This window comes from Strix aluco, chromosome W (genome assembly GCF_031877795.1).
Source record: "Strix aluco isolate bStrAlu1 chromosome W, bStrAlu1.hap1, whole genome shotgun sequence".
Lineage (NCBI taxonomy): Eukaryota > Metazoa > Chordata > Aves > Strigiformes > Strigidae > Strix > Strix aluco.
In genome coordinates, this window is record NC_133970.1 from 20,657,312 (window position 1) to 20,674,820 (window position 17,509).

The 17,509-nt window shown below is 40.5% G+C and overlaps 1 protein-coding gene across 1 annotated transcript in view; it reads left to right on the forward strand.

Moving 5' to 3' along the window:
• The window catches only part of LOC141917774 (potassium/sodium hyperpolarization-activated cyclic nucleotide-gated channel 1-like), a 306,083-nt gene that overhangs the window by 178,944 nt on the left and 109,630 nt on the right, over window positions 1–17,509 (forward strand). The window contains exon 4 of the mRNA XM_074811266.1: window positions 5,392–5,610. Coding sequence (XP_074667367.1) covers window positions 5,392–5,610 — 219 coding nt within the window. The remainder of the gene's footprint in view (window positions 1–5,391; window positions 5,611–17,509) is intronic.

A 17,509-nucleotide genomic window follows, 5' to 3' on the forward strand; every position in this document is an offset into this window, starting at 1 on the left:
CGGCCATCTAGTTCTAAAGCCTCCTACCTGTTGTATAATGACAGCTGGGAAGGTGAGGGGGGCCGAGAAGGTTTTCTCTTGCCTTTCCGAGGAAGGACCTGACTCTATTCCCCCCTGTCCCCCACATGCCCTCCTTCTGCCTGGTGAGAAGAGGAGAGGGAGTCATGTATTTCTTGTGGAGCCTCTACCTGCTGCCTTTGTCTCAGAGTGTGGCTCTACCAGCCAATATTGCTTTCACACTCTTTGATCATTCTCAACCTTTCTACCTCCTCCCTCAGTTCAACCACCTGCCTGAGCAGATTGTTCACTTGATCACACTGCACACAAACGGTGTCTCTGACTCCCTCTGGTTCAAGTGCCAGGCTCAGGCACTCTCGGCAAGCAGAGACCTGCACAGCCGCCTGTTTGTGCAGGACCTCTGTCTGGGTTCCCACATTCCTTATCACTCTGCTTATTGGCCATGTTGTGACCATGGTCTTTTCTCCGGCTGGGAGGGAACCAATCCCTGGGTGCTGATTCCCACTCACTGTGCTCTCACGTCCCTGCAGTGCTGTTCCTTCCCTCCCCTCTCTCCGGCACTGGACAATTGCTTGCAGGGCTCAAACATCCCTTGTACGGTGGCAGAGCCTCAGCCCTGCTCTACAAGCTGCCCCAGGGCACCTACAGTCAAATACTATCCGATCACCCTGAGCTCTGGGGACAGCCCTCCCCCAGGGTTCTTATCACCTGATCAAGGGTGGGTGGTGCTGGTTCTGCCCACACTAACCCGGCAGCCCACCCAGCTCGTTACTGAGGGGAGGGGTGTGAGTCCGGTGAGTGACTCCTGGTGTGGTTACAGCTCGTTCAGAACAGGCGCTACTGGCCCTTGGCTCCGTCCGCTGCCCCTGCCGCCTCAGCTGCCCGCCCACCGGCCTGCCAGCCTCTTTAGAGCCGGCTGGCTGCCTTCTTGGCTCCAAAAGATTCAAAAGCCCCCCAGAAAAGCTCCTTGCCGGTCCCTTTTGCCGCAATTTCCCCCCCAGGGTGGGCCTCTCTACACTGGAGTGTATATCATATATATATATAGTATAAAGATATTTGTAGCAGTTTTGTGTGAAATTATGAAACAAAGGATAGCATCCTGCAGTGAAGGCAGAGGCTTGGAAACAGACCTTTAAGAATCAGAAGTGCCCTGTGATGAATATATTCTTCAGGATAACTGCTAAGTTAATGTATATACTTGCAAAACTAATTGCAAACAATCAGTGATCATTGCTTTCACAAATGTGAGGATTTCATAATGTCATCAAGCTGGATTATGTACTCAGTCCCTGGATAAACAGCTTTGGTATTTCTCACTTTTACAGTCTTAAATAGTTTTCCCAAATTAATGTCATTTCATTTAAAACATTTTAAAATAATTACTGCTAATCTGGAACCAGTGATCAACCCATTGTCAGCTAAGAAATTAAATGCCCTTTTTTACTGATTGGTAGGAGATTTTTTCAGCTCATAGAGGTTTTGAGTTTTTTTAAATCTATACATTAAACCCAATATATGACCATTTAGGGAAACATTTAACATGTATTTATAGAAATATTAATATTTAACAATTAAAGAAAAGCTGACTATGTAAACAGGACTATTTCATAGGATGGGCTTTTATTAACTGTCCTGGTTTAACCAGGATAGGGTTAAGTTTCCCCAGCAGTGGGGGGGGAGCTCTAGCCGGGTTATTCAGATACCATGCGGACGTCACATCCTGGCAGGTCACATTTTCCTGGCGCGGAGCGCGGTGCACTCGTGGTTTTGTACATCGTGCTTCAAACTGCTGTATTTGGTAGCTATTTTGCTCTGTTCATTGCTATCACTATTACTGTTATTGTTGTGGTTTGTTGTGTTGCTATTGCACTGTTGTATTAAACCTTTCCTTATTTCAGTCTTGGGGCTTTGTATTTCACTCCCTTTGTGGGGGAGGGGCAGCGGCCGCGTGGTCTCAGACCCCGGCAGGGGCTAAACCACCACAATTAACTCAGGAATATTATCTGTGAATGTGTTATGTAAAAATTGCCTTATGATGAAAGTGCAAAAATGCTTCTTAATAAAAAAAAATCTCTGTAGGCTAGTAGCAGAGGAATGACCACTCCTCACTTTTGTACAGCAAAGAGCAGCACGTTGGAATCAGGTTGTGGAAAATTCCAACCTCTCACGTTAAAACAAAGTTAGAGTTTCTCCTGCCAAACCCTTAAGTTATACAACACAAGTAGAAAAAGAATTAAAATAATAATAATTATTATTTCATGTAGTAGCATACATGATTTATAGAATTTGACATTAGAACCAATGTTCTTTTAAAGTGGTTTCTATATTTTGGATAAATCAGTTAACACAAGTAACTGTACTGAAATTTGTACCATCCACAATGGTATTTGTTCAGCATCATCTTTAAAAAAATCCCTATAGAAACTAAAAGGACCAGTCTTTGCAATTGATTCTACAAGAATTGATTGATTGTTAAGGAAAAAATAATAATAAAAAAATATTGGCAAGTATTTTCAGCAACAAAATCCCCAGACAAATCCAAGTTGAATTTAAGTGTTTTGTCAGGCCTTTTCACCAGGTCTTTTTTTCCTTCTGCTAAACCCTTTCTACCCATCTGAGGACCAGCTCCTGAGGACCATCCATTCACAAATGTCTGAAATGTGCCTAGCCTATAACAAGGTCTATGACAAGCTAAATAGTAATATCTAATGATGCTTATATAACAAAATGGCCATTTGAGGGGGCCTTGGCCTCCAGTCTGGATTCAGATGTAATCATGACTGTTTGAGGTGTTGGATCCTACTTTGGCATATATATAGGTAGATATACGGCTAAATATATATTTGTTTATTTTATACCTTTTTAGTTATTTCTCTTCTGTCATTACAGCTCACTTATTCTCTCATGGTACTACTTCTCAAATAAATAGTATTTAATTTAGTTTTCACTCACCCTGTTACATATTTAGTAGAAAGTCCTCCTCGTATTTTGTTTCTCCTTGCTTCTCCTTGCTTCCGTTTTTGTATTCTTTCTTAAAGACAATGGTATTTTACTTAAAATTGTAATTCACAGACTTGGAAAGGATCTCAGTAGAGGAATAAAATCAAGCAGCTTTTGGATTAATTTAAAGACTTCAATGTAAAAATATCATTTTATTGAAAGAATTTTAATTGAGATTTATCACACAAGGATATGATAGAAAAGGTTCATAGACAAGATCAAGATCAGCTTTTATATAATATTTATAACAGTTATGCTAAAAAGTACAGTTTAGGAGTGACATGCACTGTATGGAGTCAGAACTGAGGCTTTGATCTTACAACCCCTTGAATACTATGACTTCAGTAATACTACTTGTAGCCTTAAAGTTCAAATTTTTTTTTTTCCAGAAAGTAATTTATTGTTTTCTGCAATGTAGTTTATATAAAGCTGCAACTGCCAAAGAATTTGGTATGGTTCTCTAACAATTTCCTTATTAATTATTTCCACTCAAAGGAGATTGATACCAGCTGGAAGGAAAGTCCTTCAAAATACACCAAACCTTGATTGCTGTAAATTGCTTTCCTGAGAGACAGGGAACTTGGATTAAAATACCTGCAGTGACCCAGATGGTGAGGAGTTTCTGTGCTCCAGTTAGGTATTTGAATCTGAACTGGGGATTTTTGAGGGAAACTTCTTAATTTCTTTCATTTTCTGAGTATTTTTTTAATGCTCCAAAGCAAAAGGAAGATTATTTCCTTGTTACTTAGTGAGATCCACCTGATTACCAGCAGTGTCATTTTAATCTAAAATAATTCTTTTTTTTTTTTTAGTACAGACATTGAAAACCTATTCCTTAGCAGCATCTATAACACAAAAGTTTCATTTATGAAGACAGAAACAGCTTGCAAATCCAAAAAGCTTTAACTTAGAAAGTGAAACAACTGCAAACACAGAAGAACCATTACTTTGTAAATTATTATATTAGTGAATAAATAGTAACTTTGTTATCTGCAATCCAAGAATTGTTAGCTTATTTTCTGTTACTGAATAGTAACTGATAGTTACTAGTTAATAGTTACTGATAGGGTCTAGAAAAAGCATTTGAATAGATGAGAAGCACAAGAGTAGTTTGTAACCTTGGCATTTAAATGGCAAGAGAACAAGCCTGAAGCTCTTTGAGAAAAAAGAGCATTTGAGCAAAGCTTGTATGGGTGGAAGAGAGACACAAATATTGATATTTCATATGTAAATTTTATATATAAATGCTAATGTTAATTTGGAGATTTGTTTATGTTAACAGGATTATTATTTTTGGTCCTGTATATTAGACACTATACTGGATAACTGCTTAATCTTACTAATGTCATCCCAGTTCTTCCTTCTTCATTTCTAAAATTATTCTCAATTCCTTGTGGTAAATACTGCGTTTTCTCATGTACTCTGTGTGCCTCCAAGCACAATTTGTTTTCCTGGGCACTGGATGATCAACAGCTATAAAACTTTTCCTGTTTCATTCCTTTGACAAGGAAAATAGGAAAATCTGACAAGGACTCCCAGGGCTTTTTGGAATGTGTTAAAGTATCTGCATTTCTCTGAGAACAACCCCTTTGACTGTCTCTATGTAAAGCTAAAGGGAGGATGCTGACAACACCTTTGCAATTTTAAAAGCTTGCAAGTGAGCTGTCGGATCCTTCTAATCTCACAGAGAGAATGGGAAGGGGTAGCTACATATCAGAAATGCAAGACCCAGGTATTCACCTTTTATTTTGATCTGTTTCACAGATCGTGGCTATGAACATGGGTTTGCTATAACTGCAGAATAAACAGACTTCTTTTGAATTGAGATGATTCTGGTATAAACAATATTACAAGAAAAACAGGATAAGCATACATTACAACAAATAACACTTTTTCTCTCCTTGGGAAGTGAAACAACTGATAAGATGAAATGTGGTTGTGTGTTAAAATGGACAACTCTGAAAAGAAAGAAAGGGGACCATAGGAGTATGTTCATGCATATTAAAACAAAATACTACCTTCTTGCACTTGATAAGTCTGCGTGCTTATCTCTTTCTAATCTGTCAGCCATAGACTGTAAAATAAAATTGACTTTTAGTTTCCTTGTAATTAGGTTAACACCCACGTTTAAGAACAATCATGTATTAAAAATAGTCAATTTTATTTCATCTCACTGTGCTAAATACTGTCTGGCAGAATCTCTGGTGCTTTATCTAACAACTAATTTAGAAGGAATATCTCTTCTCATGCACAGAGGATACATTACCAGACTGTTCTTTCAGAGCCAGTAATCTATGATCCCACTATACAGGTATAAACATATTTTTCCTTTTAGCTGCTTGCTGACTCAGTCACTTGTCTCTCTTCTTGCAGAACGATTCCTGGGGAAAGCAGTACTCATACGCACTCTTCAAAGCCATGAGCCATATGCTCTGCATTGGTTATGGAGCCCGTGCCCCTGTCAGCATGTCTGACCTCTGGATAACCATGTTGAGTATGATTGTGGGGGCAACTTGTTATGCCATGTTTGTTGGTCACGCCACTGCCCTCATTCAGTCTCTGGATTCCTCACGGCGACAATATCAAGAAAAGGTAACTCATTTTAATGTAAATTCTTAAGTTTTGAAATAGATTAATGAGATGTTTTAAATGTGGAAAAGGCCTTACAAGTTTACATGAAATAATCTAGTAGCATCTGAATTCTGCAGCAAATTTCACTGAATTCAGAACATGCCATGGGCTAAATACATTCCTGCATGAACCCACATTCCTTAGGGTGCACATGGTTCTGTGTGTCAAATGCATTGAATGAAATCTTGGATATGAAACTTGCTTTAAACTCTGTAAAATCTTCTGTGAAAACTCCATCTCCTGGTTCAGACTGTGCTTTATACCCCTCTGCTATATTCTGTAGGTACTTGATCTAGGTAGCTTGAATGAGGGCCTTGAGCTCAGTACCCTGGGTACGTCTATACAATTTCCTGTTATTCCTTTGGATCGCAATTTAGGGAAAAACTTGAATGTGTCAAAAGAATGTCCTTTAAATAAGAATCAGACCCAATCAGTTTTGTTCGGAACTACCTCAGAGAAGTGTTCAGAAGAGGTCTTTGTTTGCTTTATAATGGTATTGTTTACACTGTCCTCCATGACCGTTAGGTCCTCTCCAAGGACAAAAGGAATGGTGGCCAAAGAATAGAAATGTAGAGAGAATTTAGTAGAAGAGAGAGAGTTCTTTATGAAACATGAAGAAAAAGGTTGTTCAATTCCTTATTAGGTTCCTTGTAGGTATGGTTGGAATTAAAAAGGCATAAATAGGTACAGGGTGGGAACTTCCTGAATGTTGCAGTTAGCTCTGCCTCATTAAACCTGCCTCTCCACGTGTCAGTGGCGCTCAGGTCGCAGAGACTAATACTGCAGGAGGTTAAGACCTTCACGGGGACATCAATACAAGCACCAATATGATGGATACAAAATGTCCGTTTATTAAACTGTGTATCTCACCTATATACACTCACCAAGTACCTCCTTCGTGGGTGTGCCCTTAGCGTTACAAGCCTATCCATCACCTTACCTCGTAACAAGGGAGGGCTACAGCTATTCCTTCCGTACATCGCGAGATCTTCCGAACGCCACTCCCTACACTTCCCCCTCCCCATGCTTTATAACATCATTATTCCTGATTGATTGTCATTATTGCGCTGTTCCAAGCGGTGATGAGCAAGACCCATGTGTCGATCTAAGAACGAAACATTAACCTTCTTAAACAATCTACTAACTACAGCACTAATACATGTAAAGGCAATACGAATAGCAAGAAGCACACCACATATTCCAATAATTCCCCAAATGAGCCAATCCCAACTAAGCCAACTAGTAATCCAAGCCCACATATTGTCAAGCCACCCAAACCATTCTGGTTTTACAAAGGTGGCTGTGATGAAGACATAGCAAGATTCTGCCCCTGTATCCAGAGGAAAACAGACGTCTTCGCGGTGATGTGCTCGTGCCCGCTCTCTCCAATATCCTGCGTGAGTCGGCGACACGCAACCAAGGAGGGTGATCCACCACCAACGCTGTAACACAAAACTCCATCTTCTGTTAGATCAGGTTTTACACACCGTGCGGGTATCCATTTGATTAGGCCGTCCTTTTCCACTGCTGTGTACCCACGCCCAAACACCCTCAGTGACCACTCCGACTCCCAAGCTATGGCGCCCGGTTCCCTGATCTGGACCAAAGGATAGTTTTTCGTCGCCTGGGCTGGCATAAAGTGTTTCCACAGGGGAGGTGTAGACTCATCGCCTCGAACAAAATGATTTAAGGTATACAAAGCGCGTCACAAAAGAGCCTGTTGGCAGTCTATGGGTATTGTCCCTCTATGACCTTCCCCCTCCCCAAGCTGTTGGAGTTTTGCTTTCAGGGTGCGATGTGCACGTTCCACTATCACTTGTCCTTGACTGTTGTAAGGAAGGCCGTGTACTAATTTGATGTCCCACAATGCACACCATTCTTTTGTGCGTCTAGCAACAAAACAAGGGCCGTTATCTGTTTTGATCTCTTGTGGCTTCCCTAACAAGGCGATGACGCCCTCCCAATGAACAATAATGTGTCTGGCTGTTTGCTTACGAGCCATTGTGGCTAATATTGTAGAGCTAAAGGTGTCAATGGTTACTATGAGATACTTATTTGGTTTTAACAATTCACATGCTGTTATATCAGTTTGCCATATCTGATTGGAAGAGAGACCCCGTGGATTGACACCTGCCTCCCACAGTGGGCCTTTTTGACAGTAGGGACAAAGTGCCACTATGTTTTTTGCTTGCAACAGAGAAATATGACATGTTTTTGCTAAGGCTTTTGCTCCAAGGTGTAAAAAGGCATGTAAACTCTTTGCGGCGTCCAATGACCACACACCCCGTGCTGCTTGGTCAGCCTTATGATTGCCTTCTACAATCGGACCTGGTAGGGATTGGTGACTATTCACATGTGTAATAAAGGCCTGCCCTATGCGCTGTTGTAGAGCTTCATAAAGTAAGGTCGACACTTCCGTCTGCACAAATCCTACTGTTGCCATTTTGTGTACAAGCTTATAAACATATAAAGAGTCTGTAACAATATTAACAGGATTCTCTGCCTCTTGCTGGAGTGCCATTTGGACTGCTTTGGCCTCTAACCATTGTACAGATTTGTTAGTCTGAGTCCACATCCTCTTTTCTTTGTTTTGCAGCAGCACCTGCAACACTTATTTCAAGACTTTGTGAATTAAGGGTTAGGGAAACTTCAAAAAATGCAGCATACTCAAAATAGTTTCACAGAAGGCTAGAAACAATGCAGCAGTTACAGTTACTAGTTAAAAGAGTAGGCTAATTTCACTACTTTGAGGGATATGACTAAATACTACAAAAATAAACAGTAAGGAAAATAGGGAATAGCACACTTACTTAATGGGGTACTAACATTCAGATCCGCAATTGCTGGGGAACCCTGGATGCAGCGAGAATTTAGAGTGCCCTTCCTCGCAAACCGGAAATCCTACGCGATGCGTCCATCCGTAGGTGAGGCATCCAACATCGCTGCAAGCAGGTCCAGCCTCATTTTTCTACTTCAGCAGGCCAAAATAACTGGCACTTTTCTTTGAGCGGAAACATCTGATTTCATCCTCCTGTTGGGTTCCACCCAGAGTCTGGCCACCACTCAAGGGGGAAAACCAAGGGAGTTTCTAATAAGGTTAAACACTTGGGGTCCTGCTTCTTGATACTGCTAAACAAGGAACTTAAATACACACATCCTTATAGCATTCCATCCTTATTACTAACTACATTTTATCTAAGCTACATCTTTTACTGGTAACTAATAAGTTTATATATTTCATTAAGGAGTTACAATTACTGTTAGCATTTTCTCTTAAAAAGGTTGACAACCATAGTGTGATTAAGGACAGAGATATTTTGTCCTATTGCAGTTGCAAGCATTACCCATACATTCTGCTTAAATGATCAGACGAAGAGATCGTGAACTGTTGGCACAGGGGCATCCACAGCACCCACAGCCGGCTCCTGAGTGTCCACTAAAAGCTGCCTCTTACACCTCAGGTGTGGTCACACACAGCTTGCTGGTAACCACCGGGACTGTGACCTGTGAAAATACAAGCATAACCTCTTCCCCAGGTTATTAAAGGATATGGTCCTTCCCAATTACCACTTTCCAGGACTTGAACCCTGCCCTGGACTTCTTGTTGATCTGGTATCTGCGACGAGAAGTGACGCAATATTGGTGGCACCTTTCATGATCAGTTTGGCAAACATTTCTGGACGAGTAGTGACCATCTTGTGCATTTGGTGTGACAAAAAAAATCCATTCAATAATAACAAGAGGGTCACTAAGTGTTTCATCTCATTGAAACAGCAGAGCATAGGGCTGCCCTGAAGGATTAAATAATATCAGTTGATACGAATGGCCGGGCACACATCGCGATGCTTGTCTTTCTGAGATGGCGTTAGCTACCCGGTGGAGATCTTGTTTCGCTTTCTCTGTAAGTACTCTGGGTGATGTCAGTGAAGGATCTCCTCACAAAATATCAAACAAGCTATGCAGATCATCATTAGTTAGGCCCAACAATGGCCGTATCCAATTTATAGCTCGTAACAGTTTCTGTAAATCATTTAAAGCCTTAACATCAGTTTTAAGTTCAACCTGTTGCGGGACAATGGTCTGTTCACAAATTCTCCACCCCAGGTACTGCCACGGTGATGATCGCTGTACCTTTTCAGTGCTATTTGTCACCCCATTTGAGATACTGAGTCTTTGGTTAAAGCAAGAGCCTTTTCCATGATCTCCTGTGTTTCTGCTGCTATAAGGATGTCATCCATATAATGATATATAACAGTCTGGGGGACCTGCATTGTGGGAGTATTCTTTATGCCTTATGGTAAAACAACCCAGTGGTACCATCTTGCAGGTTCACTAACATTAATACTGGGAACAGAAAAGGTAAATTTAGGTGCATCATCTGGATGTAAGGGAATGGTAAATACCAATCCTTTAGATCAATTATTACAAGATGCCAGTTTCAGGGACTCATTGTTGGGGAGGGCATTCCTGGCTGTAACGTACCCATATCCTCCATGGCATCATTAATGCATCGGAGATCATGTAAAAGTCACCAGTTACCACTTTTCTTTAAAATAACAAACACCGGGGAGTTCCAAGGACTGGTGGTAGGTACGAGATGTCCTGCACTTAATTGTTCCTGAACTAAATCATTAAGGTGGCACAACTGTTCCATTGGCAAGGGCCACTGACCCACCCACACAGATGATTCTGTTTTCCAGGTTAGTTTCAGGGTGGGTTTAGGGGTGGGTTGTGCTGCAGTGGCCCTTAAGACAAATTTGATCCAATTTGAGTTCCCCATTGAGCCATACAGTCACGACCCCATGATGTAATAGGGGTTTCCAATATAAATGCATGAATATTTGCTACCCAGTTTACTGGGCTCCTTACATGAATGAGATCTTTGTTTTGAAATGTTACAGCATGACCACCAACCCTGAAAAGTATAGTATAGTATAACTAGTGTAACTGCAGCATGATATCACAATGTTTTGAGCATCAGAAATATAGTGCATGTGTAAAAATATTCATATATTTTAAACTGTTAAGTAAAACCAGTTTCATTTGCATTTTTGGTGTAAATTAAAACCTGGCAGCAGTCAAGTGGTATTGCATTTCTCATATTTTCACATAACAGCAAGCAAAGCTTTTCTTGGTTTTTTTCCCTGTTTTTTATGTACACACTTTATTAAACATTAGTATAGAAATGTCTGGCATTTTTCACTTCCTGCAGTTCTGAACGTTTTCATTCTTCTTTTTTTACTTCTTATTTGTTTCCTGACATCAGAGGCAAAAGCATAACATGGCACTGACAATCAGGAATGAAAGAAATGAGCCAGAAACTGCATGTTTCTCTCTCTTTCTGGCAGCCATTTGTATGCTATTTATTATGGGCTAGAGCTAAAGGATGTCTTAATTAAAGAATTTTTCCTACTGATTTCTGAGACCCTGAAATCATATGTATCAGCTATAACAACTATACTGACATGTTTTTATATTCTTGTTCATTGCTTTATCATAGTTTAATCATATATTTTGAAATAAATATTTTATTATAGCCTAATAATTATAAACCATTACTATATACAGCTAATTAATATAGTATATTTTTCTTTACTCTTCAAACTAGATAAATGGGTATTTCAAAGACCAGCTTGTGCTATCCAATTTGTCAGTATATTTTCTAAATTATTGACAGATAAAACCATCTTATATTTCACTTAACTGAGACTTGAGAAAAAAGTAAATCAAATCTTCAGCCACCGGTTTCAGAGTTTTAATATATATACTGCAATATCTAATTTTGCCTAGTGCATTGTTTTTTTGGGGTTTTTTTCCTCCTGGAATTCAAAAATTGGAAAATCAGGAGACTGTGACTTGTTTAGATTTTTTGGGCTTAAACGCTAGGATATTCTTTTTTTTTAGTCTTCTGTATATAGGATTGTATAGTTCTTGGCTCCATTGTTTTCTTTATAAAGAGACAGAAAATAATGGAATTAACACGAATTGCTAGACAATATAGAATGATAGTAGAGTTGAAGAAAGCTGTTCTTCGGTTTTTCTGAGTAACATCATGCCAAAATCTTATCCTTGCTTTCCAACTGTTTTTTCTGCTGTAGCTAAAATGATATTTCATAAATGTACCTGTGGAATGCTACCAATGGAAGGAGAGTTCTGGTCCTTCTCTACACTGAAAGCAGCTAGAAGTGACATATTTGCTGAAATCACTGTATCTTCCCCATTCAGATCCTTCCAAAGCTCAGGGTATGCAAAACTAGAACAGGCATAATTCAAAATGGAAGAAATAAACACAGGAAGACAAGAGAGAGTTTTCATTAAGGCAAATATATCAAACACCATCTAAGAACTTGACATGTGCCAAGCATTGCATGCTGAGAAAAATCAAAGTATGGTAAGAAAGAAAATATTGTTCCACGAGTTTACTGTTATGGGCCAAAGACATAATTTATCAGAGGAAATTAACAGTGATTATTAGCTGCCAAATGTAGAAGGTGGACAATAAAATCACATACCAAGAATTGCTACAAAAAAGGATGCATTGGTACATTCTGGTCACTTTGAGGAACACTTCAGAGATTTTTCTGCTAAAGTGAATGGAACTGTTCTTGGAGAAAAAATGCTTCTCAGAGTGAATACATACATCAGAACTTGGTTTCAATGAAGTGAAGTGCCAATGTCTGACAGAGGAGAAAGACATGTCCAAGCCAGGTATACTCAATCCATATTCCCTTTTCAATAAGGAAGTCTGACAGGCCATTCTACCTTATAAAAGGACAGAAGTCAATGAATCAATGGCATCTTAGCACTCTCCCTCCTCAGTCTTTGGTATAAGTCCAAGATGAATGCATCAGTAAATAGAAGTCATATATATATATGGTAACTCCTTTGATATATGATAACTCCTTTGAAATTTTCTAATATCTAGGAAGTCACCATATCTCAAAGACATTTGCCTTTTCTAAGGCAACATTTACTTGAAACAACCAGAAATGCATATGCAGAATTTGTTAATAAACTAGTGTGAAACAAAGCAGCCAAATGAACAGTCACTTGACAAGGAGCTAAAGATGATTAGTAAAATACTTCTTCCTTTAGATGTTGGAAGTTTTTAATAGGAAGATGTTCACCTAATGCTCTGGATACCATTGAATAATCTTGATTGAAGACTGGTTAATATTTCCTCTGTTCCAGTCTGTTGTGGGCATAAAATATCCAGGAACAAAGTCACAGCAAGCTAATAGAAGCAAGATTTGTGATAGCATATAGATTGTCTCATGTTCATAAAGATATTAAAATTGGTTTGATAAAATGACAGCTATTAGATCCATTTTCATTATGCTATCATTTTGTGTATTTTGATTTTTCTCTATTGGTAAGCAACTCAAACAATCGCACAAGGTTTCAAAAATAGAAAAAACAGACAAAACAATTTTACCAGTTGCAAGTATTAGAGAGGTATAAAATGTATTTAATTCAACCATATGCATATTATAGGAAATGGAAAAAATTACAATTATCACCATATAGTGGATGCTATCCTATTCTTGGGAAGATATGTTAAATCATTATTAAAGATATGAAAGAATTCAGGGCTTGACATCATCTTCAAATGTCCCAAAGGACATTTCCTCTAACCCTATACTCTGCTTTTATTTCTTAATTTATGGTCTTTTAGCACATTTTCAGTTAAATCAATCTAGTTCAAAGGGAGAAAAGGATCTAAAAGTACTTTTCTACAGATAAAAAGTAATAATTGCATATAAAGATTATTTAAAGACAACTTACTAATTGGTGTTGGGTATTTATATATATTGTGGGAGAAAACTGCAGCGCATAAGCAATCCAGAAGGTTCCTGGAATGCGTTGAAGATAACTTCCTTCTCCAAGTGATAGAGGAGCCAATGAGGAGAGATGCTATGCTGGACCTTGTTCTCACCAAGAAGGAGGGGCTGGTGGGAAGTGTGAAGCTCAAGGGCAACCTTGGCTGCACTGACTGTGAAATGGTAAAGTTCAAGATCCTTATGGCAGCGAGGAGGGTGCACAGCACACTCGCTACCCTGGACTTCAGGAGAGCAGACTTGGGCCTCTTCAGGGATCTGCTTGGTAGGGTAACATGGGATAAAGCCCTGGAGGGAAGAGGTGCCCAAGAAAGCTGGTTAATATTCAAGGATCACCTCCTCCAAGCTCAGGAGTGATGCATCCTGACAAAGAGGAAGTCAGATAAGAACGCCAGGAGGCCTGCATGGATAAACAAGGAGCTCCTGGACAAGCTCAAACACAAAAAGGAAGCCTACAGAGGGTGGAAGCAAGGACAGATAGCCTGGGAGGAGTACAGAGAAACTGTCCGGGTAGCCAGGGATCAGGTTAGGAAGGCCAAAGCCCTGATGGAATTAAATCTGGCCAGAGATGTTAAGGGCAACAAGAAAAGCTTTTATAGGTATGTTGGTGATAAAAGGAAGACTAGGGGAAATGTGGGCCCTCTCCAGAAGGAAAAGGAAGACTTGGTCACCTGGGATATGAAGAAGGCTGAGGTAATGACTTTTTTGCCTCAGTCTTCACCGGCAAGGGCTCCAGTCACACTTTCAAAGATGCAGAAGGTAATGGCGGGGACTGGGAGAAGGAAGAACTGCCCACCGTAAGAGAAGATCAGGTTCGAGACCATCTAAGGAACTTGAAGGTGCACAAGTCCATGGGACCTGATGAGATGCATCTGCAGGTCCTGAGGGAACTGGTGGATGAAGTGGCTAAGACGCTATCCACCATATTTGAGAAGTCGTGGCAGTCCAGCAAAGTTCCCACTGACTGGAAAAGGGGTAACATAATCCCCATTTTTAAAAAGGGAAAAAACGGAGACCTGGGGAACTATAAGCCAGTCAGTCTCACCTCTGTGCCTGGCAAGATCATAGAGCGCAGCTTCCTGGAAAATATGCAAGGGCACATGGAAAATATGGAGGTGATTGGTGACAGCCAACATGGTGTCACTAAGGGCAAATCATGCCTGACAAATTTGGTGGCCTTCTGCGACAGGGTTACAGTGCTGGTGGATAAGGGAAGAGCAACTGGCGTCATCTACCTGGACTTGTGCAAAGCATTTGACACTGTCCCGTATGACATCCTTGTCTCTAAATTGGAGAGACACGGACTTGATGGATGGACCACTCAGTGGGTAAGGGATTGGCTGGATGGTCACACTCAAAGAGTTGTGGTCAATGGCTCGATGTCCAAGTGGAGAGCGGTGACAAGTGGTGTTCCTCAAGGGTTGGTGTTGGGACCCGTTCTGTTTAACATCTTTGTTGGGGACATGGACAGTGGGATTGAGTGCACCCTCAGCAATTTGCCGATGACACCAAGCTGTGTGGTGCAGTCAAGTAAGCAAAAGAAGTACCTTCCTTATGAGGACAGGCTGAGACAGTTGGGGTTGTTCAGCCTGGAGAAAAGGCGGCTCTGGGGAGACCTTATAACGGCCTCCCAGTACTTAAAGGGGGCCTACAGGAAAGATGGGGAGGGACTCTATCAGGGAGTGTAGGGATAGGACAAGGGGTAATGATTTTAAACTGACAGAGGGTAGATTCAGATTAGATGTAAGGAAGAAATCCTTTATTGTGAGGGTGGTGAGACACTGGAACAGGTTGCCCAGAGAAGCTGTGGCTGCCCCCTCCCTGGAAGTGTTCAAGGCCAGGTTGGACGGGGCTTTGAGCAACCTGGTCTAGTGGAAGGTGTCCCTGCCCATGGCAGGGGGTTGGAACTAGATGATCTTTAAGGTCCCTTCCAACCCAAACCATTCTATGATTCTATGATTTTTACATAGACAGCATTGTGATTTAAAGCACAGATTGCTCATTCTTCATTTTCTTAAGCATCCAAAGAAATGTTTAGAAATTAGTAACATGGTTTGGGCAAGAAGATGGTTTTAGATTTTGCAGCACAAGGCCTTGCCCTGGCTTTTTAAGTCTGCCTCTCACAGCTCCAGTTGGGATATAAATATGTCTGTGTAGTGCATGGGGAGACACTCAATATGCACTCAGAAGAGGCAGCAAGTTCTCGGGGTGCTTTGGTGCAGTAGTGGCTGAAGTGTGTTTCCATTTCCCTTCCCCTCCACTGCACATACTCGAGCACCTTGTGCAGTGAGACATCTTAGCGCCTTCCTTCGAAAACAGGTAAGAGGGACCACCTTTCTCTTCAGAGGTGGCCAGAAGAGCAGGTGGAAATGTTTCCTCTGCCCAAGACTCACCTGGGGCAGAGAACAATCCTGCAAACGGCAGAGGCATGTTCAGAGCCAACCTGCGCCTAAAGCTCTAGGCTCCTTGTGCTGGTGCAAGATGAAGCAGATGGAAAGGAAAGTGGAAAGGAGACTTCTCACCTCATCAGCTCAAACCACATTACTTTGCTGTGAGGAATGGAAAATGTGCTGTGCCTGAGAGGGTTAAGGCGAATGACTGACTCCCTGGGGGACAACACACTTTGCTCCCCCACCTCTCAGGGGCATTTATAACTGGTTCCCAGAAAAGAGGTGCTGGCAGCAGGGATAAAACCTTTTCTCAAATTAGTGTCTTAAATGCTGAGGTGGAAAGTTGTGCTTCTTTCTCAGCAGTTATTTTAGGCTGCAGTGGAGAGACTCTGCCATAGAGTAAATCAAGACTTGGTAACCACTCATTCAGCCAGTGATGCCTCTGCATTTTTTAATGAGCAATAGAAGGCAGCTCTTCCATGTTTTCCTAAGTTTTAAGCACTTTGTGGTTAAACTCAAGGTGGAACAACGCAGATACCTGGTTCTCAATATGCTCATCAGTAGAGCTTTGGTGCCTATCAGACTTTTCTGGAAAATCTTAGACATCTGTAAGTATCAGGGACTTGCAGACTTCTGCAGGAGTCTAGGAAATGGCAATTCTGGTCATGATGCAAATGTGTAGAAAAGGAAGAACTACAGCAAACTCAGGACCAGATTGCTATTTAACTAGGCTTGTACCAGCTTTTACTATACTTTTTATTAAACTAAATCTAAATATATATATGTAAATGTAAATATAATTTTTGGTCAGCTTGCCCTTGCTGGAGACAGAGTGAAACAGATAAAGCAGAGTTTCTGATGCCTACATATTATATACCATTCATTAAAATCTTTGCATTTCTAGTTGTTCTGGGGTTTTATTTTTGCTTAAATTGGACTGATGTACAGAATACAAAGAGCAGAACTTGAATTTTAAACACCCAGCTGTACTTGTTTTGGCAACCATCAGATGACAGGCTGCTAAATGGAAAGATGTATTCCTGCCTTCTGTGAGCCTTACTGATCCTTGTATAAAACGCTGAGATTTGTTAGAATAAAACAAGTTATTAAAAGATATTTCGTATAGCTGAATAACAAAATGTTCTGAAAGGGAAAAAACACATAGCTGCAGCTCAGAAAAAACTTTTCAGATATTCTGTTTCAAAGGGTACATACTGTTATTTAAAAGAACATGCTTGCACTTGTAGATATGCTAATTCCTATATTTATTCTTAAATATTCTTTAAATAATTTGATGCATAATAAAGACCATCATGAACTCAACGCTGACATATAACTGAATACGTAAACACAGCCACTAGAGACAGTATGGACTGCACAGAGACTTATTCATTGAATGTGAAAATGTTTGTTGTGTCAGGATAGGGCCTTTACTAGCATCACTTGCTTTCTCTTTCTGTCAGCTCATCTTATCAATTTTCATTTATTATAATTACCTGAATTTTTGCTGCACATAGTTGTTATATTTAATTTGACCTTGAACTTCCCAGGTTTTGAAATGGGAAAGAACAATAGATATTGCAACAAGTAAGTACAAAAATTATTCCCTCTCCCCCTAAACAAAAATCAGAA